The 27845-nt window shown below is 38.5% G+C and overlaps 1 protein-coding gene across 4 annotated transcripts; it reads left to right on the plus strand.

Moving 5' to 3' along the window:
• The first annotated feature begins 1721 nt into the window (after nt 1-1721).
• On the plus strand, nt 1722-26380 carry SLC17A5 (solute carrier family 17 member 5). Of its 4 annotated transcripts, none has more exons than XM_032681434.1 (11): nt 1723-1900; nt 4990-5186; nt 6604-6837; nt 7316-7403; nt 10129-10215; nt 11445-11563; nt 12445-12603; nt 15015-15147; nt 17114-17261; nt 21949-22039; nt 26264-26380. In XM_032681434.1, the coding sequence occupies exons 1-11, from the start codon at nt 1840-1842 to the stop codon at nt 26315-26317; spliced, it is 1371 nt and encodes a 456-aa protein (XP_032537325.1). In that variant the 5' UTR covers nt 1723-1839; the 3' UTR covers nt 26318-26380. The 4 variants fall into 4 exon arrangements, with proteins under 4 accessions (XP_032537324.1, XP_032537325.1, XP_032537321.1 ...); XM_032681430.1 differs by lacking the exon at nt 26264-26380 and adding an exon at nt 23427-25117 and having other exon boundaries at nt 1725-1900; XM_032681432.1 differs by lacking the exons at nt 1723-1900; nt 26264-26380 and adding exons at nt 2683-2752; nt 23427-25117.
• Nucleotides 26381-27845: the final 1465 nt, after the last annotated feature.

Below are 27845 nucleotides of genomic sequence, written 5' to 3' on the forward strand. Positions count from 1 at the left end.
AAACTGCCCAGGAGGTTGTAGATGCCCTAACCCTGGAGGTGTTCAGAGCCAGGCTGGATAAAGCCTTGAGAAACCTGGTCTCCTGGGAAGTGTCCCTGCCCATGGCAGAGGGGTTGGGACTCAAAGCTTTTTTAGGATCCATTCCAACTCCTTAAAATATTATATGATTCTATGATTCTAAAGCCTCACTCCAGGAACTGGGCACCGCACATGCACACAGCATAAAAAGCCCCTGTGCTGCAGATATTTCAGTTATTGTTACATGAGCATTTTGACGGTTACACAGACCCAGCACCCGCACCCCAAGCCTTCCTGTTTAATGTCTTTATTGATGATTTAGATGAGGGGATTGAGTCCACCATTAGCAAATTTGCAGAAGACACCAAGCTGGGGGGGAGTGTCGATCAGCTGGAAAGCAGGAGGGCTCTGCAGAGAGACCTGGACAAGCTGGACAGATAGTGTGATTCCAATGGGATGAGGTTCAACAAGGCCAAGTACCGGGTCCTGCACTTTGGCCACAACAACCCCATGCTGCCCTACAGGCTGGGCACAGAGTGGCTGGAGAGCAGCCAGGCAGAAAGGGACCTGGGAGTTTGGATTGACAGGAAGCTGAACATGAGCCAGCAGTGTGCCCAGGGGGCCAAGAAGGCCAATGGCATCCTGGCCTGGATCAGGAACAGTGTAGCAAACAGGTCCAGGGAAGTGATTCTTCGCCAGTACTCAGGGCTAGTGAGGCCACGTCTGGAGTAGTGTCCAGTTCTGGGCCCCTCAGTTCAGGAAGGATATTGAGGTGCTGGAGCAGGTCCAGAGAAGAGCAACAAGGCTGGTGAAGGGACTCAAACACAAGTCCTATGAGGAGAGGCTGAGGGAGCTGGGGTTTTTAAGCCTGGAGGAGGCTTGGGGGAGACCTCATCACTCTCTACAACTGCCTGAAAGGAGGTTGTAGCCAGGTGGGGGTTGGTCTCTTCTCCCAGGCAACCAGCAGTAAGACAAGAGGGCATGGTCTTAAGCTCTGCCAGGGGAGGTTTAGGTTGGATATTAGGTAGAAATTCTTTACAGAGAGGGTAATCAGGCATTGGAATGGGCTGCTCAGGGAGGCGGTGAATTCTCCGTCCCTGGAGGTTTTTAAGATGAGACTGGATGTGGCACTCAGTGCCATGGTCTACTAACCGCAGCGGTAGTGGATCAAAGATTGGACTTGATGATGTCGAAGGTCCTTTCCAATCCCCCTGATGCTATGATCCTATGATTCCCCGCCTCGCCCGCGGTGCCGCAGCGCAGCCGCACCCAGCAGCCCCTCCCCTTCACCGAGGAACAGCTATGCGCGCTGCTCGTGTGCTGGGCGGCCCGGGGAAGGGAGGACGTGGTCCGCCTGATCAGATCTGCCTTAAATATGTAAAACTTCTCCCACAGCAGTGAGGACATCCCGCACAGCGACACCGTCCCTCGGCCGCTTGTCGGTGCGTCCCTGCGGCCCCTTCAGTCAGCGGGACAGGGGCGGAGGGGCAGGAGCGCCCGCCCTCACTAAAGATGGCCGCCGGGGGCAGCCAGCCAGCAGCGCAGCGCTGCGGCTGAAGCCGTTTCCGCCCGGCAGTGCCCGTCACATGACCGCGGGGGGCTGTGGCCACCGGTGCCCGGCGCCGCCGGGGCAGAGCGGTGCGGGCGAGGAGCGGAGCCGAGCCGAGGCGAGCGGAGCCGAGCCGGGCCGGGCTTAGCTGAGCCCAGCCGAGCCGGGAGCGGAGCCGAGCCGAGCCGAGCCGGGCCGGGCTCCCGGCAGCAGCGGTGGCGCCGGGCGCCCTGGCCCTGGGCGCGCTGCGCGGTCCGAGTAGCAGCAGCGAGATGGAGCCCGAGGAGGGAGAGGACCGCACCCCGCTGCTGAAGGAGTCCCAGCCCGGCACTGGTGAGAGGAGTGGCAGCTGCCTTTGTGTGAGAGCGTCCCGTTGCCATGGAGCCGCGGGCCGAGAGCGCCGCCGTGGGCTCGGGGGTCGGGCCCAGGGGCGTCGGGTCAGACGCGACCCCGCGTCCTGACAGCGGTCGCCGCTCTGTCGGTGGCTGGGGAGAGGCAGTGCTGTCACACACACCTGCCTTCGGGTTGGTGTCTTTGCAGTGAAGACAAGCGGGAAATTCCAGCCCAAATGCCCGTTAAAGACTGCGAGGTCGTGGTAGAATTTCATTTTAAGGCAGGTTTTGAGTAAGATTAATTGCTTGTTATGAAACCATGGAGAAGAGGGAAGGTGGAAGGAGGCACGGACGTAGTTGTAGGAGAGGAGGCTCTTTATGGGGTCAGGGCTTGACAACAGAACTTGCGTGTTTAGTGGTTGTCTGTGCTGGTTTGTTTCCTGGAATGTATAAACGGTAAAAAGATTTTTAGCTTCTTCAGTATGCTGTGCAAAGATGCTCTAATCTACTTAAGCAAATGTATGACTGCGTCAAGGGAAGCTGCTAACAAAATGACTTTATAAAAGTGACAGAAGTAGAGAAATTTGAGTTCAAGTCTTACTAAAGCAATATGTTCCTAAGTTTGCACAATGCATCAGGCTCCGGTTGGAGGTGGTTCACCTCACCCACAAGGAAAAATACAGCAGACCAGTAACTTCCTTTAACTGCTGTGCAAGTTGCAGCACAGACCTATTTTTTAACTGCAATTTAAGAATCTTGTTCAGTTATAGCTATATTATAGCTACAGTACTTTAAAGCATGCCCCTGAAGTCAGAATTAACTATAGACGTAGGACCAAAGACTGCTAGTCAAGGTAAGACCTTGAACATGATGGTTACCTGCTTTAAACTTTAGGGGAGTTGCATGTCTGTGTCTCTTTGATTGTACCAATCTCCTGAAGAGGTGAGTGATGGAAATATATCTGGAATCTTTTTGAATCTTCTGTTCTATTAACCTGATCTAATATTCTCAGGTATTGCAAATGCGCTTAGTGGAACGACAGGGAAGCAGTAATTTAGTAGCTGTTTGTTTCAGGCTTTCATATCAACATGTTTATTAGGTTTTTATAATAAACTATTTACAGTTGAAAAAAAAATCTGACATTACTGATCTTAAGTTCTTACACACCTGTTTTGTGGAGCTTACTGTCCAGACAATCAGTGAGAATCTTACAGAGGAAGAGTAATGCATTTTCCAGTTAATCTGCATTTCCAAGGATGGTTTACATCATCACTGTGATATTCAGCCTTCTGTTATTATTGTCTAACCCCAGCAAGTACAAGAAGTGGAATGATTAAATAACTTTACCTGTATTCATATTTATTATTATAAATTACATTTTCTACTTAAGGCAAATTGCTTTTTAAACAGCAATTAAGGACAACAAAGCTGCTTGACTAGTTTTTGTGCAGTAAGCACTTCCTGTTCTTGGTGCCTATTGTTTTTAAAGTAAGCAATCAAATCTTGGCTGCTCTCCTTCTTATTTAAAAATCCGGTGTGCCTTTTTCAAATGCTGCTAGGCAAGATTGCAATACTGCAAGTCTGGAAAGGATTTTGCATATATATACAATAGCCTCGTTTATTACTCATTTACTAAATGAACATAGCAAATACAACATCCCTGTGTCATTTTAACAACTTGTGTAGCCATAATGAACTTCACATAGAGTTTGTCAGGGTTAGAGACTTCAAAAATGGGAAAGTTCTACTAATTTCATGAACAACAGTCTTGCAGAAAGGCTCTGTTGGTGTCCCCACTGAAAAATAAAATTGCGTGGCCTCATTCCTTTTTTCAGGGAAGTTACTGGGAAGGGAAAAGTATCACATTAACTTGACCACATGGCATGCTCTTTGTTTCTTCCTGTGGATTAGAGAATCCAGTCAAGTGACATGCTGCGGTATCAGATGAAGCTCCAGTCAGTCCTGTTGTTCAGAGATGTACTTGTTCTATTCATCATTTGAATTCTGAATAGTCAGAGGAAGATGAGGTCACTGTAGACTGATGTAATATCTGTAGGTGCTGATCCCCAGCCTTCCTGGAGCTTCAGATGTCCAGGTTATAAAATTTTTCATTAGCACCATAGTTTCCTCACAAGAGGGCAAACTCAACCCCCTAACTATTTGTAAATCCAGTAGGTTCTTCAAGTAGCTTCTCAACAGTTTGCCATTTCTGCTCAGTAGGTTTGAGGCATTCCCAGTTCATAAAGAGTAACTGCAGAGCTCTAAACTGTTATAGCTCAGCTATGATCTTTGCCAAATGGTGCTGTGTACTACTCTACAAGGAAATCAATAACTGTGTTACAGTGCAAAGTCTGATATCTGTGTTTAAACAGCTGGCAGAGTCGACTTAATGTCACAACACAGATTTTATGCTTAATCTTAAGACTCATTTTCCTTTGTCATTGTTGTATGGTGACTGCCAAGAGGGACAACTGAGAAACTGTTCTGTTTTGCAATACTACCACAGTATTTGCCATTCCCCTTTCTGGTAGTTTGGTCTGTTTGGAACTGTCAGCAAATGCATATTCCCTTGTAAGCAAACTTATAGAAGGAAGACTTGTCCTAGAAAACAGTCTGGAAATCACAATGGCTGTTTTTTACGACTACTTTAAGAGTATTGGTTTTCTTGAGACATTTTGTGTGTATGACAGGCTTCCCACTAATTTGGGTTGGGGCTTTTTTTAACTGTAAAGTTCTACTTTGAATAAGTATTACAGTATTTTGGAGAGGATGTTTGAAACAATGTTTCAAAATCCATTTCCACAGACCACACAGTAGACTTTCACTGCAACCCCTGCTTTTGTGTGGGTAGCTGCCAGTTGTCTAAACCAAGATTACATTTGTTTTGCACATCAGTCCAAAAGTGGACTTGTTAAATTTTTTTTCCCAACCACACTCAGCCACTTCCCCTGTTGAATAAACCCCTTAAGAAAAATTAGCTTGTCTCCTTTCTCTGTTTTTTCCAAGACTGTTAGTAAAAACTGCTTATCAGTTGTTCTTATTTTGTTAGGTTCTGTTAAAACAAACATTTTTCATTTGCTCTTGTTTCAGTCCCTGCATGCTGCTCAGCTCGCTACAACCTAGCACTCCTGGCCTGTTTTGGGTTCTTCCTCCTGTATGCATTACGTGTGAACCTAAGCGTTGCTCTGGTGGATATGGTAGAACCTAACACAAGCTTAGCAAAGAATGCAACTTCCAATGTGTGTCCAGAGCATTCTTCCACCATAAATGTTCCTCGCAACACAACGGTGAGGTCTCAAACATACTGTCCTCTAATGCGGCATGTAAAAGTGGTTTTGGTAGAAGGCTGTGATAGATAGAATCATACTTAGGTGGCAAGAGAACAGGCTGCTTTTTACTGGATGGCCTTTCCAGTGGTTCTTTTAAAGCTATTCTGAAAATACTATCTTTAAATGACTAGCTAATTTAGGAGCGCTCAGGGTCAGGTTTTTTATGTACCTCCTTCCTGTGCTATTCCTTAAAAATTGGCTAATCTGTCCCTGTAGATCTGTTGTGACTCACTGTTTTATATACCAGTGATCAACTGTTACTGTTATATCTGCATCAGAGCTCATATCAATGTCCACATTTGCCTGTTCTTCATACAGTCATAATGGCATGAAATTTCATTACAAATTAACATGTAATATTTTTCGTTTCACTTCTTTGATCTCTTTCCCAGATCGTGTTTTTTGTCTTTATGTCATTTATCTCTGACTTTCCTTCCAGTAATTCTTAAAATCACATTTCTTAACCAAATTGCATTTAAAAAAAAAGCTTTTAAAAAACCCTCAACTTTGTGAATTTGGGCTTGTAGAGATCTCATAGCTGAAGTTATTACTGGGCACTCTTACTATCTTCCTACTTTCATTTTTTTTTGCTTGTTTAGAGGTCATTTATTATTTATCACAAATTATAACCGTGAACTTTATGGGAAGATTCTGTTTCATTGCTTCTGTGAAATCTATGCTGCTCATTTAGATGCTTAAAATTTTTTCTTTTGGAAGTGGTCCCAAACTTCAGAATCACTTTACTGGGCAGCAGTCCATATCTTCATGCTGACCTCCTTTATAGCTGCAGACTCCTTGTTTTGATCCTCTTCATTTTTATTACTTTGTCTACTAAACTCATCTTCCCTCTGTTGTGCTTATACCATTATTCCACCTACCCTTGTGAATCCTGCCCTTGGCTGCTCTCTTTTTTTATATTAAATTTAAGCACCTTCATCTCCTTGTTTGTTTTTTTGGTCCATAAATTTTCTGTGGGTAAAGCCATTTTCTAGAGCATGACAGAATGTCCCCACTGTGATACAGAAGTGGGACTTGCACTCAGGCAGACTGCATAGTCTGTACCTGTCACCTATCCCAAGCTGCTTAGAACTCAGAAAGGGAGAACTGCCTGAGCACTTACATTTCATGTTGTGATGATTCTCATGCTTGGTCTAGATATGTCTGAACAGACTGTAAACTGCCTGAATTAGCTTTTAACACAACTCTGATTGCAGTATACATGTGTGTAGAGGAAGGAGACCCTAGGGAATAGGCCACAAAAAATTTGAAACTCAGTTATAAAGGACTAAATGATGGATCAGTGTTATATAAAATATGGTCAGAAAAACTGCTATTTTGAACTTACTGCATTTTGTTGGTTTTTGTCTCTTTGTAGGGGGAAAAGTATTCTTGGGATGCTGATACTCAGGGATGGATCCTTGGTTCTTTTTTCTATGGCTATATCATTACTCAGATTCCAGGAGGATATCTTGCAAGCAAAATTGGAGGGAAGCTTTTGCTGGGGTTTGGCATCTTTGGTACCTCTGTATTCACCTTGCTTACTCCCTTAGCTGCAAACTTGGGAGTTGGCTACCTCATAGCTGTCAGAGCCTTGGAAGGACTGGGAGAGGTAATACTTTTTCTCTATGTAACTTGAAAATGTGTCGGAATAATTTATTAATGACTTTTAGTGACTAGACCCTGTGAGTGTTGGTATGATGGAGTAGTATATAGATTGTTTGAGTGGCTTAGTTTTGGGGTTTTTGAATAATTAAAAAATTTGCACTATATTTTAGCCTAAGCTTTTCAAATAAGAAAAAAAATTTTGTCTGTAAGGACACTTGGGTCAAAACTAGAGTTATCCCTTCCCATTTTCCTGAAACCAGGACCTCACAACATTATTGTTTGTATTGTTGATACTTTTCCATTATATGCAGAATCAAAACCAGGAGAAATTAATTCTATCTTCTTATTTTCATACCTTGCACACTTTTTATAAGTAGTTTCTTAATAAACATCAAACTTAATAGATTGTACTGCTGCTTTTTAATGAAATAAGCTTTGAACCCTCCTTTGAAGGGAGTTCAACAGACTGAAATGTTTTCTAGGGTGTTACCTTCCCAGCTATGCATTCAATGTGGTCTTCTTGGGCTCCTCCACTGGAACGCAGCAAGCTCCTTAGTATTTCATATGCAGGTGAGAAATTCCCACGCTGATAATGGGATTATACATTTTTATTGCAGTAACGGGGAGGATTGACTTAAATCAAAGGGATTTATATTGTAAATTTTAATCAGCATTTAATCCAGAGAGCATAATGTTAAATTAAGTCTTGCTTTGCATTGGTTATTTTCATTTATTCATGGCTTTTACAGCTCTGAGAAAAAGTATTGATCTGCAACTAAATATAAACTTCAGCCTAAGTTTGGTTTAAAGTGATGCAAAGAGTTACTGGGAAGCTGATTAATAGAAGATACTGTAAAGAGAAGAGATTTAATATTAGGAACAAAAAAGCAGGGCCAGTCACACAACAGAGGTATTTGGTTGGTTGCTTTTTGGATTTTTTTTTAAAGTGTTTTTGGAGGAATGTAGGGAAGAAAATGTCCAAGGTCCCAGGTATTGCTGGAAGAACTCCTTGTTAAAGTCCAGTATTCCCAGACCAGACTCTCTTAGATATTCTATGCCTGGAAGATGTTATGTTTGATATCAAATTTACTTGTTTGAAGATATTTGATGTTATACAGGATTTTTGATTTAGCAGAGTGATACAGAATATACTGAAAGTACAGTACAAATGTAAGTTAACACTTAGCAAAATATATCAATTGCAATATTTGTTTGAGTTGAAGGCAGCTTTCAAGTCTATTTTCTCTCAGAAATGCTTTTCTTAGTTGTTTAGCTTTTATAGTTTGTGTTGGGCTGACCCACATATTCGTTTCCCTCATGTTGGTCTGGCTAACTCCGGGAGACAGTCACGCTTTTAAGGAATGAGGAGAAACATTTATCCCATCAGATCCACTCAACTGACATAGCTGCTTATCTAAAACAAAGGCCACGCTCTGGTGCCCTTTATGTTGAGATAAAATCCGCCTCTTTGCAAGAAAGGTGTGGTTGGTCACATCCTGTGCTATTCCCTGAGCTTAATGGTCACATTGCTCTTGCCCATCTCCACTGAGCCTTTTTGCATTTTAGGGATTTAGTGGTCAGTCACATTGCTCAAGGCTGTATTTGTGGAGCAGGTGAAACACATAGGTTTTTCAATGTGCTAGTCAAAAGTGATATTATTTCTTTGCAGATGACAAATTTTTCATTCAGTTAATGAAGTAATGGTTTGCTTTGCTCACTCTTGTTAGTATTACTTGTTACAGCTTTTCAACCTAGGGTTCATCAAGAAGACAGGGCTATACCATATAAATTTCAGCTACAGTTTTTTAAGCAGCTAAGCCAGTCTAGTGACTCACTTGTGACAAGAGGAATGAAGCCTTAATCCTTTCTTCCTCACATTTCCTCACTTCCCTCCTAGCCAAGAGTCTAGTTCCTTCCTTTTTGCTATTTCAGGCACTCATGAGACCCTTCAATGAGATACTTTAACCACCACCACCCCAGTGCAGCAGAAAGCTTTTATTTCCTCTCTCTCTTTTTTTTTTAATTTCTGCGTCTGTTTTCTGCCTTAGTACTTTATTAAATCTGCTTCAAAAGAAGTGAGATCCAGCACACAAGTTAAGCAGAGGGCACAGAGTCGGGATTGACTTCTATCACATTTAGCAGTTGATAGTTTTTAAACTGTCCTTTTGTATTTTGTGAAACTATATGCTAATGTACTAGTGAGAAGAGTCTGTGGCCCTGAACAGCCAATTGTTAGCAGACATGGGTGGATAAGGCATCTTGTGTAAACCTGACAGACTGTTTTCTTTCTGCCCTGTTGGCAGTCACCTGGTCTGTGGTTAATTTAATCGTGATCATGTGGATATTCTGAGAAAACATGGTTGAGATTATGTGTAGTTATTTTGATTTATATTTTGAATGATGTATGTGATTTTGTTGTTTGTGGTTGAAACTTTCTGCCTCAAATAAAAATTACTGTTTCCATGAAGACGGAATCTAGGTAGACAAACTATGGAAATAATCTAATGTTTTCTGATTTGAGATTAGGTTTGGAGAATTGATTATATGACTAACATTAAGAGACAAGATCTACCGTTTATCACTAGTAGAGTGTCTAAGTATGTAAATAATGTGGGTTGGATTTCTGGTTTAGATTTGGGAGAGGGAAACACCTACCATGCTTTGCAAAATGTATGTTGCATTATAAGCACAGGAATACCTCTTTCTGGCTTTTGGCTTGTTTCTGAACTGTAATCTGTTCCTCTTTCCCTTCTTCCTTTCCTGATTTTACACCCTGTGGATTTAGGGATCATGGAATTTGAACCTGCTGGTTATATATGGATGCCTTCTGGCTCTTTTTTCTAGCATTCCTGTTTTTTGTGGAGCTAGTAGGAGATACGAGAAATGTAAATTGATTATATTAAGTCAAAATATTATACCCCCAAGTTCTTAATTACTTTGTGATCAGCTCTCTCTTGTTTTGCAGCAATACCAGTTGACTAATTTGCATTGGTTTGGATGTATTAAAGCCATCACTTTATTGGAGACAAGTGTACCAAGAATGCTTATTTATTATTGCTCTTTCCCTCTAATTTTGACTGCTTAGGGCTTTGTGGCTCTTGTTTGCTTGGAGCTGCCAAAGCAGCTTATTGTGCCTATGTTTCTTTAAATCAAAGTGTAACCCTCTAGTGGTAGTGACAAATCTTTATGCGTGACTTATTACAGAAAAATAAAATACTTATGAAGTGCCACTTATACTTAAGGGGCCCATAGGGGATCTAACTATTTTCCACTTTGTTTTGCTTTCTTCCGGTAGGTGCACAGCTGGGAACTGTTGTGTCTCTGCCACTATCTGGTTTAATTTGCTATTACATGAACTGGGTTTATGTGTTCTACATATTTGGTGAGTTTGTGTTTTGATTTTTATTAATTATCGAATATACAATGCATATTCTTTTTGAAAAGCATTGTATATTGTTAAACTTATTTTAAGTTTTAGAAGGTTGTTTAGCATGTTGGGTTGCTATTTTATTCCCTCTGGGCAATTAGAGATATTTAAAGCTAAGTAGATTCCAGTAAGTGGCTATATAAGCCTTGGTTCCAATGAGCAAAGCTGTCTATTGTACCAACGAAAGTTGGTACAAGTCAAATGCTCTTAACTCTTCCATCCCTTGGAAACAACAGGCTGAAATTTCTTATCTGAAGTGTGAAATTGAATTAATAGCTTTAATCCCAGGAATAAACTTCTCTGAATGAAAGAACGTGTGAAAAGTTACTGCTACTTAAAATGGAAACTGGGGAAAATCTCTCTCGAGCTGTCACAGGAACCCTGAAGGAATGCCCAAAATGCAAGGCATAGCGTGTTTGCTGTGACTTATGTTCTACGAGAAGCTCAAACAGAAGATAGTTTTTAACAGCATGTTATAGAACGAACTGATGCTTTTTACAGGTCTATTTACATGTCTGAGCCGCTTCATATTCTGCATGGGAAAGGAAGAATTGGAATAAAAGACAAGGGGTACACTTTCCTCAACAAAACCACCTCGAACTTTTTATAAATTAAAACGATTCAAATCAAAGAATTGGACAAAATTAAATAAAATGTTACAGTTACAGAAAAGTGCAGTTAATTTGGACTGACTATTGAAAAGTTACCTTTTTTAAATGACAATTCTGGGGTTGGCTTAAGGAAGAAAAGGATGATTGGTGCATCAGTTAAACTGTATGTAGTGGTATTCTGTGCTCAAAGTATATGAATTTTTATTTCCTTTGGGTGAGCCATATGCTTTGTGTTCCATGTGACTGATAAAAATACAATTATGTATGTGTATGCAACTTTCTTGCTGTGTGAAGCACTTCAAGTACGGGGGAAAAAAGAGCAAAAAAAAAAACAGAAGAAAAAAATTCTGCTTAGTCATTTTCATTGTGTGTTATCTCTATATGTGCATTGTTAAGCCACTTTGGGGAACTAGTGTTTCTAAATAGATACAAAAATAAGGTTCATTAAAATTATATTGGAGTATTGAGAAAACACTGACTAAATCATCTTGAGAGTCGGTGATATCCATTCTTTTGTTCTAATGGCTTATTTTTTTTATTTCTTTCTCTTCACCCGTCTTTTCCCAACAATAGGTGCCCTTGGCGTATTATGGTGGTTCTTCTGGATGTGTTTGGTTAGTGATACACCAGAAACTCACAGGAGCATTTCGCATGCTGAAAGAGAATATATACTGTCTTCTCTAAAAGATCAGGTACAGCATTTCAGTATAGACTTACTTACTTAAGTCAGAACATAAACCACAAATATTGTCATTAGCATCATGCTCTACTTATTTGTAGAATAACATTCTTAACCTGAGATGGAAGCAGAATTTTTCAAACAAAAAAATATTAAAAAAATAGCACAATTGTATAACTGAGAAACAATCAATATAATTAAACAAAGCATTTACAATAATGTCTTTTGTTACAGACATTGTTGTGGTTCTTTATTTAAAAAGCTTTTTATTTAAAAAAAGCTCAGATCTATCACTTTATACTACATCCAAACCGGTATGATGCCTTTAACATTTGCAATACAATATTTTGCAACTTTTTTTTAAATGTGTCGTCTCAAGTAAGAAAGAAATTACTGTTTGCAGAAAAAATGCTAATGAGCCAGTTCCTAAAGTGTACATAAGAGTTTGTTCCTTTGACTGGGGACATATATTTACAGACAGTGAAGCTGGCTGAGAGATCAAAATTAATATTTAGGATTGAGTAAGAAAGATTCAGCTAAGTAAACACCTGAGGGGTGACTAAATATTTAATGATTTACAGTAAAAGCAGCAGGCATCAAATTTCAACAGGGAAAGGTGTACTTCTAGAAATTCTGATTATGAAATGTAATAGTAATTGGTTTACTTTGCAGTAGTAAATATCAGAGCAGTAGCATACATTAGTGTACCTTCACTGAGAACTGAACACAGTAATTAATTCATTGCTAATAACTTGCATCAACTGAGACTCATTTCGTGCCTCTCAGAATGGGTGATCAGCATAGATTCAGGTAGCATCAAAACACTGTATTTAGTAAATGTTCATATCGGTGTCGTGATTGCTTTTTCTCTTCTCTTTGTCTCCTGCTTGCTAGCTTTCTACACAGAAATCTGTTCCCTGGAGACCTATGCTGAAGTCCCTTCCACTCTGGGCTATCGTTGTGGCACACTTCTCTTATAACTGGACTTTCTATACACTACTTACACTCTTGCCCACATACATGAAGGAGATCCTGCGATTTGATGCACAGGAGGTGAGATAAATATGAATATAATCACTTTCTTCTGAATTAAAGAAACTAAACAGCAGAGATCTTCCTGCTGTTTAGAATAGAGGAACCCATTTAAGAACCTTGAAATGTAAATGTATAGCTGGGAAGTTATAACCCCACACAATTAAGCAGATACATCAAAAATGTTGCCTGCCTTATAATGTCCACTTTTTTGACTTATTTGACATTTAGCTTAGTCCTAGCTTTTGAGCTAATTTTTCTGGTTGAAGACACATGTTACAGGTCTTTAACTGTTCTGTTTTGAAACAGTAACTGTAAAAATATTTTTCCCCTGTTACATGGTTTCTATGATTGCTTCAGATTTTATACCCTTCTCTGAAATACTATGTACTCCTTTGCTCACTCATAAAGGAAAACATTTCCAGTTAAAAAAAGTCAAACAAAAGAAACCATTGGACAAGTGGCATTTTTGAAAGTAGTTTAAGAAGGGGGGATGGGGGAAGAGAAAGGGACAGTGAAAGCTTCATTCTGATTTGGATCACTTTCCAAATTGACACTTTCTTTCCTCAAAGAGCAGCAGAGGTAAAATATCTTCTCTTACTGAGGTAAAAAGAACGAAACAAAACAACAAAACAAAACAACTTAAGGTCCAGATATAGTGCTTTTCAAGGAAATTTTTAAAAGTTAAATTATTTACCAGGGAAAAATTATGGGATAGGGGAGGTAGAACATTATTGTTTATAGCAATTACTCGACTGTACTGGTCTGTCTTTCATGGACAACTTGGGTGATGTTTATCTGGAGAAACTGCTATAGCTCAAGTAAAAAGGTGCTCAGAAATTTCAAGAAGTTTCACATAGTCTTTTCCTGGTTTAACATGTGAGACTGGTTTAGAGCAAACAGAAAATGCATGCCATGCAAGAAAGAAGTGATGCCAGCAATCTTGAGAGGAGAAGATGGGGAATCTTGGCATTAGAAAAGAAGGTTGCAGTAGGGTAAGCTGCAAAAATGGCTGGAAAAAACGAAGTGAAGTTGCTGGTTGCATTCCGTATTATGCCTCTTCAGGGAATACCTGTGAAAGTCATTTGCTACCACAGCTCTCAGTTACATATGTTTTGTAAAATGCAGTTGCATTAAATGGTAACAGGTTCTGCTGTGATTTCCTATGTCTCTGAGTTACGTTTCTTCTTTTAGGAGTGATTTAGAGTACTGGCTGTTGTGAACATTAAAAAAAAAAGCTTGCATAACATACTTGGACTAACTTTTTTGCCACACATTTAGATGGAAAATACGTTTAAAATATTATACAGTTGCTACTCTATGGTCCATCAGTTTCCTTCCTAAAATAAAGGAATTGGTTAAAAATAATGCTGTGTCTTTGAATAGTGCTTCAAAAAAGTAGGTTTTTTTAATTTCTGAGATTATCTTCTCTTTTGCAAAATTTTATTTACTGTTTTTGAAAGCTGAGCATTGAAACCCAACAGGCAGCATGTGTGAATGCTGATAAAGTGGGCTTCAGCTGGGGATGTGTTTCTGGTCTCATTTCAAATTAAAATTCCTGGGGGATCTTTCATTTCTTGACAAATATACATCTCACGCTAGTGTACAAAGGTTATAGTACTTCTATTCAAATACTTCTTTTTAATCACAGATTAGGTCAAATTATAACTCTGTTGTCAGTAATTATCCGTAATTGTATGGAAAGGCTGTAAGCATATGCAGCTTAGTAGTATCTTCTGTTTCCCTTCATCAGAAAAACATCCAGAATCAGGCAGAAGTCTCTAAACAGTACTTGTTTAAAGTAATGGGAATTAACTGGTGACTTCAATGTAAGTAATGTCAGGTCATGAATAATAGCTCTGCTTTGGGGTCATGGGATGTCCAGCCTAGATCTGATTGAAAGTGCCAGTTCTGTATCTTGTCTCTGCTTACAGCCAGCATCAGATGTTTCAGCAGATAGATATGGAATAATGTAGTGTGGAAGACTTATAGTAGTACAAACCCCAGAGATTCTGTAAAGTTTTCAAAATTCTGAATAATATTTCCAGCTTCTACTTACTTTAGTAGCTCGCTTGATATTGGCATTTCTGGAAACTTTCATGATCAGGTTAATGTCCACAGGATACCTTCAGTTGTAGTTTTCTTTTTCCTGAACCCTATTGCTGATTTAAACCCTTGAGGTTTTTGTCTGTCTGCATTGGTAGTTGTGGATTACGTCATGCAATGGAGAGTTCAAACATTGGTAACTTTAATGTGCTTTGCTTTTTGTTTCCATAGGTTTCTCTCTTCTGTGATACCAACAACAATTATGTGGATGGGTGGTTTTGACATCTCTGGTTCAGTCTCAGTTAATGTTGTACCACAAGGGATTTTTCAGCATATTGATTTGTCATTTCTGTGTTTAAACAGTCTTTTTTTAATCTCCTTAACAGAATGGATTTTTGTCTGCCCTACCTTATTTTGGCTGCTGGTTGTGTATAATTCTGTCTGGGCAAATTGCTGACTATTTACGGGAAAAACAGAACTTCTCCACTGTTTGTGTTCGCAAATGTTTTACCCTAATAGGTAGGTGCAACTGTCATCACTTGGAACATATAATAAGAATAACAATCTAGGGAAAATACAGGGCTTGGGAGAGTAGTCTGACATTCTGCTGTGAGATGAGGCAGCATTGTGCATGGCTTGAGAGAGGCAGCTTTATTCGTACATTAATGTGTCAAGAGCAAATCCTGTCTTTTTCCATGAAATGTAGGTCTCTTGGATAAGAGAACGATAAGAGGTTGCCGAAAGCTTTGTTTAGGTCAAGATACATCATTACTACAAGCAAACCGATGAAATAAATGGTGAGGTAAAATCACCATAAAAGGGGATATAATTGCTTGACAGAATCAAACCTTGTTATCAAATAAGGTTTATCAGACTAACCCAGGATATTGTTCTGCATGAGCCCATTCTCAACTCTGTGCTGTTCAGTGTTTTGTATATCTGAGACTGAAGTAACTGAATAGGAATACACTTGCAAAATTTACAGTTGCTACCAGGGTAAGAAGACCAAATAGAATCCAAAATGGTCTTGGCTAATTTGAAGGAGAAATGATCTGAAATCACCAACGGATCGGCAAGATCGGGTTTTTAATGAATGCAGGTAAATGGCTGTATTTAGGAAAGAGAAGTTGATTGCTGAATAAAAGAGGGGGCAGGAGAAAGAAATTTAAAAAAAAAAAAAAAGAGAGATTAGGCACAGGATCCACTCAGGTTGCAGCCTGTTTGATGTATGGCCATCCTTCCTGCTTCTCAATTCAGCTGATTCAATTGCTTTCTTTAAAGCAGCTCTTATAGTAAACTCTCAGGCATTTTGTTTATTTGTTTGTTTTAAGCCTGCACCATTTGGTTGATTCAGTTTACTCCAGGGCCTCACACCTCACGCCCATGTATGTATAACTCAAGAGGAAATGTTGTTGTGTTAGGAAAAGCAGGGCTTAGGTTGTCTTCATCAACAAAAGCATGTACTTGGAGCTGTTTACAGAGGTCACAATGGGGGCATGTAAATGGGCTCTGGTACTGCAAAATGGGTACCAAAGTTGCTGCAGACAGAAAGCAACATGTGTTAGCTCATGGTGGCTGAGAAACTATTTCCAGTATCCAATGTAGTATCTCTCAAGCTAGCCTGGGGTCTTTACATTGTGCAGAAGGCTCTGGTGTAGATATACCAGGTGTTCAGATTTTGTAAACATGAAATAAAGCTAATTATAGAATGTGCCTGCAGGAGAAATATGTGCATATATACATATATGTATTTGTATGAACTCTTCCAGCTCAACTTTATTATGAACTGAAGAAGTCAGTGTTTATTCCTGAAACTTGGAGAGTTAAATGCGGGTAATTTCTTCACTGTGCACTGTTAACCTACCAGTGTCAGTGTAGCTTCAATTTATTTATAACAATAAATAAAACTAATTTGTGAAGTAATTTTCAGTATCTGTTGATTTTTGTTAATTTTTTATGTAGTTCAAGTTTGTTCTTTCCAGCTAGAGTGGAATTTTTTTTATCTGTCTGCTGTTTCCTGAGACAGCAATAGGTTTGCAACTCATCTGCTCTTCCTTTTTATAAGGACATGTAGTGATAGGACAAGGGGGAACGGCTTTAAACTGAGAGTAGATTTGGATTAGATATTAGGAAGAAATTCTTTACTGTGAGAATGATGAGGCACTGAAACAGGTTGCCCAGAGAAGTTGTGGCTGCCCCATCCTGGAAGTGTTCAAGGCCAGGCTGGATGGGGCTTTGAGCAACTGGTCTAGTGGAAGGTGTCCCTGCCCATGGCTGGGGGGTTGGAACTTCATGGTCTTTAAGATTACTTCCAACCCAAACTATTTATGATCCTTTACTGTCCCATTGTAACATGTGCGGTGCAGAGCCGTGTTCTGTACGCCAGGGGGCAGTGGAAGTTGTATGGAAAATGTACGCCCAGTTTGGAGCCTTCAAGTGTCTCTCCTGGTAAAAGTCCATTGATTGGAAGGTTTCTGTCTTACAGGAATGATTGGACCTGCGTTGTTCTTAGTAGCAGCTGGATTCATAGGCTGCAACTATGCACTGGCTGTTGCGTTTGTGACGATATCAACAACTCTAGGAGGATTTTGTACATCTGGTTACAGCATCAACCACCTGGACATAGCACCTTCGTAAGTACTGCTGAAGCTCGTGAGTATTGCTGAAGCTATTGGTAGTGCATGTGAAACATTTATGACCCTCCCCTTTTTTTCTCTTTTTTTTTTTTTTTAATGCACTGCTGGGGTGCCTTGGAAATGTAACTATGGACCATGTGCTATATAGACCTGGAGTGTCAACACTGACAATTACTTGGGTTTACAGTATTAAACACTGTTTTTGCAAAAAGTGCAACTTTGGCAGAGGATATAATATAAACAACAGTTTAGAATCCTTCCAGTTTTTATCCTGCAGTAATAAATTATATAATTCCTGTAATTATATTTACTAGATTTTTTTCCTATTTGATTCATGATCTTAATATGCACAATGTTTTTTGAACGGCAGAATACAGTTAAGTGTTTTGCTTCTTTAAACTTTTCCATCAGAGCTATCAATCTTTAGCTTGAACATTACCATATTTAAGTGCTGTGATACAGGTATATTATTTGCATTTGGAAAACATTCCATACACTGGAATCAAATCTTGTTATTAGTAAGTGAGCTGTTGTCAGTAGGTGACAAATCAGGTACATGCAACTGCTCTGAAATGACTAATTTTTAAGAATGGAAAGTTAAGACTTCGGGCTGTAATATCTCCATTGTGTTACAAATTCAGAATCTGACAGATCCATCAGTTTCCCAAAGACTGTGGATGCATGTATATTCTTTTGAAAGTGCACATAAGCATTCTTTTCACTGGCAAAAGTCAAGTATTTTGCTTTGTCTTTCATTTACCTATTTGTGGTAGCACTTAGATATGAACAGGGTCAAATGACCTACTGTCCAAAGAAGACTGTGTTTCTCTCTTAATGTGTAAAATGAAAAGACTTCAAGTGTAAATGAAGAAAGGAAAAACATTTTATAAAAATGTTACTTATAAAAATTTCTGAAGATGTAGACAACTTATAAGGGAGACCTCAGGTCCTAATTGAAGGTGGTATCCAAGCTTTGGCAATCAAAAAGATGGTGGTCATGTCCACAATGATGGGCAAGTTTTGACTTAACAAATGGCTGTGAAACAGTGGGAATCCAATTAATCTTGACAGGTGAGGTTAGGTAGCAAGCAAGAGGGGAAGTGTCAGTGGCCAGCTATAAACAGCTTGTACTATGAATAAAATTTGAAAGTAAGTATAGCTTCTGTGATGCACTTTGTTTTAAATCACATAGAATTACAAATTTAGAAGATGCAGTTAAAGCGGTGCATCTGAAGTGTTATGGAGCCATTAGACAACTTTCAAGTTTGAAGCTTAGTTTTGCAGAACCACAACAGTTAATTTCCAAAAAAATATATTAAAGGGTGCTTGTTAAGTGAGTTAACATTTAGCCTATGCACAGAATGCAACAGAGCTGTGACAGGAAAAAGGAAATCATGCAATGGTAGTGTGTGCCCCTCTGAGGCATACACACAAGGAACTTCTGTATGCAGGTGATGGCTGAGGTTTCTCAAACTAGGATGTTGTGTGTGTTTTCTAATTTGAGATACTTCACTTTGCATTTCAAATGTTTTTGTTTCAAGAGTCAATTTGTATATGACAGCATATGGAGTATTTTAGGTGTTGAAAAAAGACACAAGAAGAAAATGATGTTACCCAATGCTAATGCATGTCAGCAGGCATAGTTAGGTTCCCCATGTGAACTGCTGCTGATCCCACTGACCAAATCCCGCTCTGTTCCTCGTGCCCTTGATAAAGTCCTGCTTTTATTCCCTTTGCATTTACACTAAACAAGTTCTTCTGGCTCTTCTTCCCTCTCAGATAGGCAGAAGGGAGCATATTGATTACGAATGCAAAAGAGGGAAGTGTCTTGCTGGTAGTTCAGGGACTTTGGCCTGGCATTGCCTCTAGAGGCAGATGGCTGCATATGTGGGAAAACTTTCTCTAATGGCTACGTGGTCAGGGTGGATGCTGTTTTATTGAAATCAGTGATTTTCTATTCAGCACATACATGTTTTAATTCAGGGTAAATCTGTCCAAATGGAGACTGAGAAGGAAAAAAGCATGTCCTTGTAACAAAGGTCTTATTAAAAAAACTTCTTCAAATACAGAAATGCAAAAAAACATCTAAGATGAGAAGAAAAAGAAGACTGTGTTTCCTCCTCCCCCCCTTACTTAACTTTTTGCAACTGTCTGAATTTTGTTGGATGAAATGGTCAAGGCAGACATCCACAGTTTCAAGGAAATGCTTGACATAACTGTAGAAAGCTAAAAATGGGGTTTGCATAAAATTGCGAAGAAAACTCTGTTAAGAGTTTACTTGGAACTCAGTATTTATTTTTCTTAATTTGTTTTTCTTATCTTTAGAAAGATATTAGAATAACCCAAAGTGATTCAAAGCAGTCTCAATATGCACATAAATGTCCATTCTAATTGGTTAAAAGTATGCTGGCTAGAATAGCAAAGCGTCTCTTTTTGCTACTAAAACTTGCATTATATCAAAGAAATCATTATTATATTCACAGGAAAGAAGTGAGTGAAAATACTGATACTCCAGTAAAAACAATATCTGTTATGTGTTCTTGGTTTCTAACATATATTTATTATGCTATCAGTGTATTGAATTGGGCGGAGAGTTGGAGACAGGAGGGAGACAAGATTGTTCTTGTGAGGAAAATGTATTCTATTTTAGCTCTTTAAGTCTACATCAGTACCTTTCCATTATTACAAATTTTAGTATTGCTGTTACCATGAGCTTCTGTAATATTCATGTAGCTCAGCTACACACTAAATATATATCTGGTTTTTTTTACTCTTGATTTTACTACTTGACTGCTCTGCAAGTTGATTTGTATTTGAGTATTCCACTATGCCATTAGAACCTGACCAACAGCTTACTGTTGGTCTTGCTCTACAGACATGTCACTTTTTGCTTTCCCTTTTCACATGGGAGTCTCGACTGTGCTGAGGGAGTGGCAACGCAGTTATCTGCATCAAACAGCGAGCATTATCAAGAATGCAACTTATGTCAGAAACACTGGGCATAAACAGAGGCATTTAGCCAACAATTGGTTGCCAAAGATCTTTGGCTACCAGGGAAACTCTTAACTATGTTTAGTTTTGAAAGTATGCGTTAGCAGCATTGTAGTACTTAAGCATGTTGAAGACAGTACATTTGGTTCTACTTAAAGGCTTTCAAAGGAGTTTTGCTACATGTGCTCATTTTCCTAAGGGAAACTGTTACACTTGAACATTCAGCTTCATAAAGGCCTATTAATTCTAAAACACATTCCAAGATAAGAAGACTACATGCTACGTTTATAAGAAATAAAGATGGTTTTAACTAAAGCATTGGATCTCAGTCTAAAATACATTGCCATGCTCTAAACCAATATGTAGTATTGACTTTCGAGCAAAAAATCAACTAGTAGACTAGATAATTGATTCCTTTTCAGAGGAAAAAACCATGTTTCTCTAATATCATTGGAATGAATACACATATTACAGCCTTTTGTAACAATGATGTATGGTTGAATTCCCCTGTTTTGGTAAATAAAATTTCAAAACTATACATTTCTCTTTAGAGATGAAATTATATTTCTGTTACATTAAAGGTGGTAAGGACATAATTTACTCTGCTAAACAGCCTGAGATAATCACCGGGAGATGACTCCTTTCTCCTGTGGTGAATTGCAATTGTTAGTATCCTCTATGATTCTCCAGCCAGTAAATCCACCTTGACAATCTGAACCACAGGGGTCTGTGCTCTGGTGGCTGGAAGGTCAAACTCTGCTGTAGAATGTCTGGCTTTTAATTCTTTTCCATCTCCCTCACAAGTCTGCACTTGTGGTACAGTTTCAAACTCTTGGTATTGCAACATGCCTGTGAGGGAGATCTTTAATTGCTTAGAGATAAGGTGCTGGGACTCAGATATTAAGCAAGTTACCAGGTTTTCCCAGCAAGTTTTTACGGCCTCTGGTGCATAGGCATACATTTGTGTGTGATAGAGCAGCACGTTCATGGAACAGCAAGCCTCAGAATGGAGCTGCAGGAACGGCGACCAGCAGAACTTGTTTAGTCGGACCCCCTTCCCATAGAAAGCTGAAGGGAAGGACTACCACAGCACTCTGAACTCCTGTCTTTGGAATATACACTCTGTAGTGTAAGTGGAGATATCCAGCCACACTGATTGCCTTTTTGGCAGACAATTTTTTAGCAATGAAACCTGAACCAACTCTTACTGTTGCCGAACAGCACTCTGTCATACTCCTTGTTGTCTTTCTACTTCAAGGCATGCAATGTGTCTTCTCTAACTGCTCCAATGGATCCATTCCAGACAGTTTTGTTGTGACTTAACAAAGGAGATGTGGGTTTGGATTATGGATCTTGAGCAAAACCATGAGCAATTTAAGTTAAATTCCATAACTAGCCTCTGGAAAATAGAGACATATAGAATCATTTAGGTAGAAAAGGACCCTTAAGATCATCAAGCCCAGCCATTAACCTAACACTCCCAAGTCCACCACTAAACCATGTCCCTAAAAATGTATGTACCAAATGTCAGTGAGTTATTACTAGAATAAAAGCAAATGACTCCCACTGGAATATTTGTTTTAATTTGTATGTGTGATCAAGATAAGGCCTATGTGATCAGGTTAGACAAAATCATTTCCATGATTGATAAGCAGGACAAGTTAATAAGCAGCACTAACAACTTCTCTTGCAGGTATGCTGGAATTCTCCTTGGCATCACAAATTCTTTTGCTACTATCCCAGGAATGGTGGGGCCAGTTATTGCCAAAAACCTCACTCATAATGTAAGTCTGTTTGCTATTTTTTTCAGTTGTTATATTTTTGTCTCAATTGAATGGAAAATCTGTCTTCTCAACTTTGCAGTCATTAAATGAAACCTAGGTTACACATGTAAGTCATATTATTTTGTTGCTGTGAATTACTTAATTCCTAGCCTTTATTGTTCTCATTCTGATCAGGAAAATACAGGTAAAGTCGAAGACCTGTGTAGGACTTTAAAATTTTATGACTCACCCTTTATATTCTCTAGGAATAAAATTAATATGTTTTGATCACAGTAGAGCTCTGATAAAATGCCAACTAGATGAGACAGTTGTGGCATTGTTTTATCAAACTAGGACAAGTTCATGCTTGGGTTTTTTTTATTAGGTTCTCACATGAGTTGCTGAGTTATAATGTCAGCATTTTTCAGATAAGTGAGAAACTAGATTCTAGTGCTGGATTTGACTTCCAAGATGGTTTAGTCAAAGAATGATTTGTGTAGACAAAGGGAGTGAGGAGTTTTTGATTACTGTTTTTTTAATGAACTGTATGGATTATTCTAAAATCTTTTTAAGAAAGGGAGATGGGAGGACTAAGTTTATTGATACGGTTGAATTTTTGGAGTTGGAGATCATTTTAGGATTTCCTAAAAAATAATCAGAATATATTCATTAATACGTAATTCAAATAAAATTAGTTCTTCCAGACATCTTAAATAGTGGGTTGTTTCGGGGTATTTTTGTTTGTTTTAGTTCCGCCCCCCCCCCCATTAATATACTTTTCTGGTATTCTGTTTTTGTAGTAGGATCGTTTACAGGTTTGTAACAGTAGTCATCTGGAACTTAAAAAAAAAAAAGCCTTAACATACCTTAATAATTTCATTATTTGAAAAGAAAAGAAAAAAAAAAAGGCAAATAAGCCACAGTTCTTTAAGTACCACAGAGTACCACAGAGGATTCCTCTTGAAATCTGAGTTAAGGTAGCTACCTTGTTTGGACTAAAAAGCTTATGATTGTGGAACTGTAGTCATTAAGAATAGCTTACTGGATAGTGCAGGGAACTTCAGCTCTTGGATCACAGGACCTGAAAGCAAGGTAGTGTTTCGCCGTACAGTAACATCCTCTGAGTTCATATTGATGGTTCTGCATCTCAGATAATAAACTGATCCAGAGAGTGTAATGCAATTCTGATAGGACTATTTGTGTAAGCTATATTATTAAACTGAAGTTGACTATTTTGATAATTTCATCCATTATGTTTATAATGCCTTTATGTTGCTATGAAATCATGCTGAATGGCATTTACATTTAAATAGGCAAGACATGTAGCATCGATTTTAAAATTACTTTTTCTTGAGTGTGGAGCTGCAAATTGACTGCATCTTTTTTTTTTCCTTACCCCATTTGACAGAATACTGTGGGAGAATGGCAGACGGTTTTCTATATTGCTGCCTCTATTAATCTATTTGGAGCAATTTTCTTTGCATTATTTGCGAGTGGAGAAGTTCAGGACTGGGCAGTCAGTGGATATCGCTTGCATAGAAACTGAAGACGTTGAAATACCAAAGCTGTGCTGAATCCCAATGTGCTTAAAATTCTGTGACCGGAAAAGTGCCTTCCCTACTGATGCCTAGGAGTCTTCAGAGCTATTAAGTTATACTATTTTATGTGTGCATCTTTTGTACTGAAAATAATTTGACATCCTATGTGTGCTATTTCCTAACAAGAAACTGCTTGGATTAAATATAAAAGTTTTTTGCTGGGACGTGATATCAAACATATGAACAGAGACCTTTTAAATCAGTGTGCTAGGCTCGAATACTTTCTAGTTTTTAATTAATATTTTCTGAATTAATGTGTAGGCATATGTTTATTGATACTGAAATGAGAGGAAAAAGTAAAATGATTATGTAGCACTGTAAGGAGGAATGGCATGCAAAGAATTGTACAAAAAAAATGTGTTTCGGTTTCCATTATGAGATTAATAGTTTTTTGCTATTTAAAAGTGTGGAATATCTCTAGTTTTCTACAATATTTTTTAAGGCTTTTATTTTGTCAGTGTTTTGATGATGGCTAAGAAATGTACACAGGATTTACTTCTATTTTACTCACAAGTTTTGAATATATAAACATTCCCTGTTTAATGAATACAGCTTCACAACTAATACACAGTAGTGAGGAAGTAAATGTACCATTTGGACTGACAGAATAAGCTGTGTGTCCTCTGTAGTACAAGTTTTTTTAAATAGGCCTTATTTTCATTCATCTCTGCAAAGAGGTAGCAGTCCAGCTCTGTGGTTTAAATCTAGTACAAGAGTGAACTAGAAATAGAATATCGGTGTGTTTACCTTAAAATAACTTTGTTTGGCAACTCATTTTTTGTCTCTTTAAATCGATGCAGTGGAATTCTTTCCTCTTGCATGTAGATATGTTAGTCAGCTCATCAGTGTAAAAGAAATATAAGGCCAGCAAATAATGAAGAAAATCAGTTCTCTTCTCTAGCAGCCTTGTTTGTTAGTCTGATAAAGCTAGAGTAAAACAGAACTAGTGCAATGACCTGGTGCTGTTAGTCTCCTACCAAGACAGAATTTGACACTCAAGAGCATTCTTTGCACAACACACAGCTAAATGCCTCACAGTAGGATTAAATGAAGTGTATGAAAGCAGTGGCCTTGTTAAGAACAAACAGCTGAATAATCTTGTAGCCACAAAGCAAAGGAAAATTCCTGTGCCAAAGATTCCTGGATTGGAGCAATTAAGTAAAAAAGAAAAATCACTGGGTTCTGGGTTTTTCATTTACCACCAATCCAAAAGAAAAGCCCAGTACTAAAGCTGCTCCAGTGGAGCCTACCGTCCTTCATTTCTAGGAAATGGCATCTGCCTCTTCTTTTTAGCTTTAAGAGCCATTTTGTTTTGGCCATCCTTGAAGTGTCATGTTCTCTGATGGTGGATTTAAACTGTGTTTAAATCTCTTCTTGTGTCTGCAGCAGTTCCACAATAAACACTGTGAGTTCAGATTAAATTAGTACTTATTCAGTGGGAATATGTTAAAGCTATATTGTGTCTTCAGTGTTTCCACAATAAACGGATTGAATATTTACATGTGCATCTATTGTTGAGAATTGCTATCTCCCTGAAGTTCAAACACCATTTTGAAAGTATGCTGAACAAGGTTAGTGACTGGATTAAGGAATGGTTAATATTTTCCTGGAAAATTACCTTCTTCAGAAGTATTTTGTCTAGCTTTACAGGTAAGTACTGTCTTCCACCTGACACTCTATTAAAAGGGATAATTTCACTTCATGTTTACAGAATTTTCTACTCTTTCAGTAGCTTGGGTTAAAAAGAAGGGAGACAAAAGTTAAAAAAAAAAGTTATATGGATTAAATTTATGCCTTTGCTTTTCTAGGGTTCATGAGCAGGACAACATAGGGACAGGATTGCAATTTCACCTGTTCTGAAGTTGGAAACTTCAGCTTCCTGTGTTTCTAGTCTTTTTCATTGAAAAAAGCTCAGTTGAATATCCAGAATTTTTTAAAAAAAGATACTTAAAGGAGTAGAAGCAATAGAAATGAATGTAGGCATTCTCTGTATCAATAAAAAGAGCCTGAACTGGATTTAGTTAAAACGGAGTCAATTTTAGGCATATCAGCAATTGAGCAGTCCAGAAACTTTTGACCAGCATACTAGATTTTATTTTCCCTTCACCTAATGCACCATTATTACTCATTTTGTATACTCTGTAAATTTTAAGTCAGCTTGGAAAGTAGGACTTAAAAAATTGCTATAAATCCTTATATTATTTCTAGACAACAGGCTACAGTTAAGTTAGCTATTTCAAATTTTATTTTTAAAACTATCAAAATATGGGATGGGATTCTTCAATTCAGTGAGGCTTTTAACACATAACAAACATGAAAACCTTAAAAAAAAATTAAGTTTTACCTTCCTTGTGCTGCAAAAAGGAAAACCTATTAGAAAAAGCTGTCAAAATATTTTCTGCTAACCATTATACTGTTTCTATTGCATTGCCATGTTCCTGTTTGCACAGTTCTCTCAGTCAGTTTCATCTGTTCAAAGGCATTTCTCATATTCTGTATTTTAAGAAGTAATGAGGGTTTTTTGAGTACCTCTTGTCTCAGTTCACCTGTGCTACACAGGTTCATGAGATAAATTGGGAAGGTTTATTGTGGTGACTCTTCCTGAAACAATCCTATGATTGTTATTTTTGCTGCCTTTCCTTAACAGGCACACCAGAGTAAGAAACTGTGCTCTCCATTCCATGAAGAACCCTTTAATTAGGATGTCCACCTGGAATGCGGGAAGTAAGTTAAAAAACACATTTCACCCACCTCTGAGCAGGAGTTGAACAACTGCTTTGGGAACATGTCTTAGTGTTGCCAGGTGTTTTTAAGTGCTTTCTCCTCAATGTCTCCTTCTGATATAGCAAAATTCTATCAACACTAGTAACAGAGATGGAATGTCTTCTCAGAATATCCTACAGCATGTGACATGGGTATGGCCTGAGATCTGAACCGTGGTCTTTTACACCTTCATCACACTTTCCAAAAGATGACTGGCCAAAAAGTAATGGGTGTGTTTTTCAATTCACTAGTTCTAAGGGTACCACTTGTCAGTTGTGCACCTTAAAGAAGTTTGAAATATTTGACACCAACAGATATGACTTATGTAGGTTTTTTCCATGCTAAACTAGTGAAAGTTTATATAACTCTTCATAATGTTATAGGTGTCTGTGCATTTTGCTTGCCATCTACATGTTCCTCTGTAACTGGTAACAATTGTATTTGCTGTGTGAAAGGGTCACCTTAGTTAATTTCCCAGAAGTTGAATTGGTCCTGTGATGTATGTTTTTCCTGGCTCCTCCTCTCAATCACTTTTTACTTATATGCCAATTTCTCCTCTTTCACTGCCTGGGAATGTTTGTTTCCATGACGAATGAACTAACCTTTGAGTTTAACAGGTCTTCTGATATTTTTAGCATTTGTCAGGAAGGAAAACTGTGGGTGAGGAAGCCTACACATTATACAGAAAAGTAAGACAGTTTGTATGGAAAGGTAGTATCTTCTGTTAGATCACCTAGAACATCAGAGAAAAAGAGACATGCTTTTAAACTTTAAGCTTCCTCTTTTACATTTTGCGCTTAACCATCACAACAAAGACCCTGTTATTGTGTTTTGTAAGCTGTTACAGTGAGTAGCATCTTAAGAGGGTCTCCCATTTCTCCTCTATCTCAAAAATGTCTACCATTAAATCACATGATTTAAGAGGAATCCAATCAAGCCAAGTCAAATCAAATCAAAGCAATTCTCACTCAAACACTCATAGGCTGGCCAAATCCTTTTTTGACACCTGTCAGTAAAGATGGTGTCTCTGTTAGTACAGAGGCACTAGTCTGAATTGTTATACTGAGGAGGATATGTCTGACTTGAAGCTAAGGAAAGGATATAATGTGACATGAATGATTGGGTATTAGCACATTTTGCTATTACTAAGCCCAAGGGGAGGAAATCAGCACACCAGCAGTGGCATATTTATCAACAGCAACATAGATAATCCTGAAGATATGGGGATAACTACTTAAGGAGAAGCTGGTTAGCCTCATGTTTGGTCTCTTTTATATGAAGATATATAACAAGCCTTTGGGGTTTTTTTTAATGTATTTGTTTAACTAATCACAATGTGACAGAGTCAACTCTTTCCTGATTTGCTACTTCATGCTTCACTCATACAACAGTTATTAATATTTCTACAATTCTGTATCTAATTGACTATATGTTTAGAATGCTGAAATATAGCTTAAGAAAGGGTT

The sequence above is a fragment of the Chiroxiphia lanceolata genome, chromosome 3 (assembly GCF_009829145.1).
Source record: "Chiroxiphia lanceolata isolate bChiLan1 chromosome 3, bChiLan1.pri, whole genome shotgun sequence".
In the NCBI taxonomy this organism is placed as follows: Eukaryota; Metazoa; Chordata; class Aves; order Passeriformes; family Pipridae; genus Chiroxiphia; species Chiroxiphia lanceolata.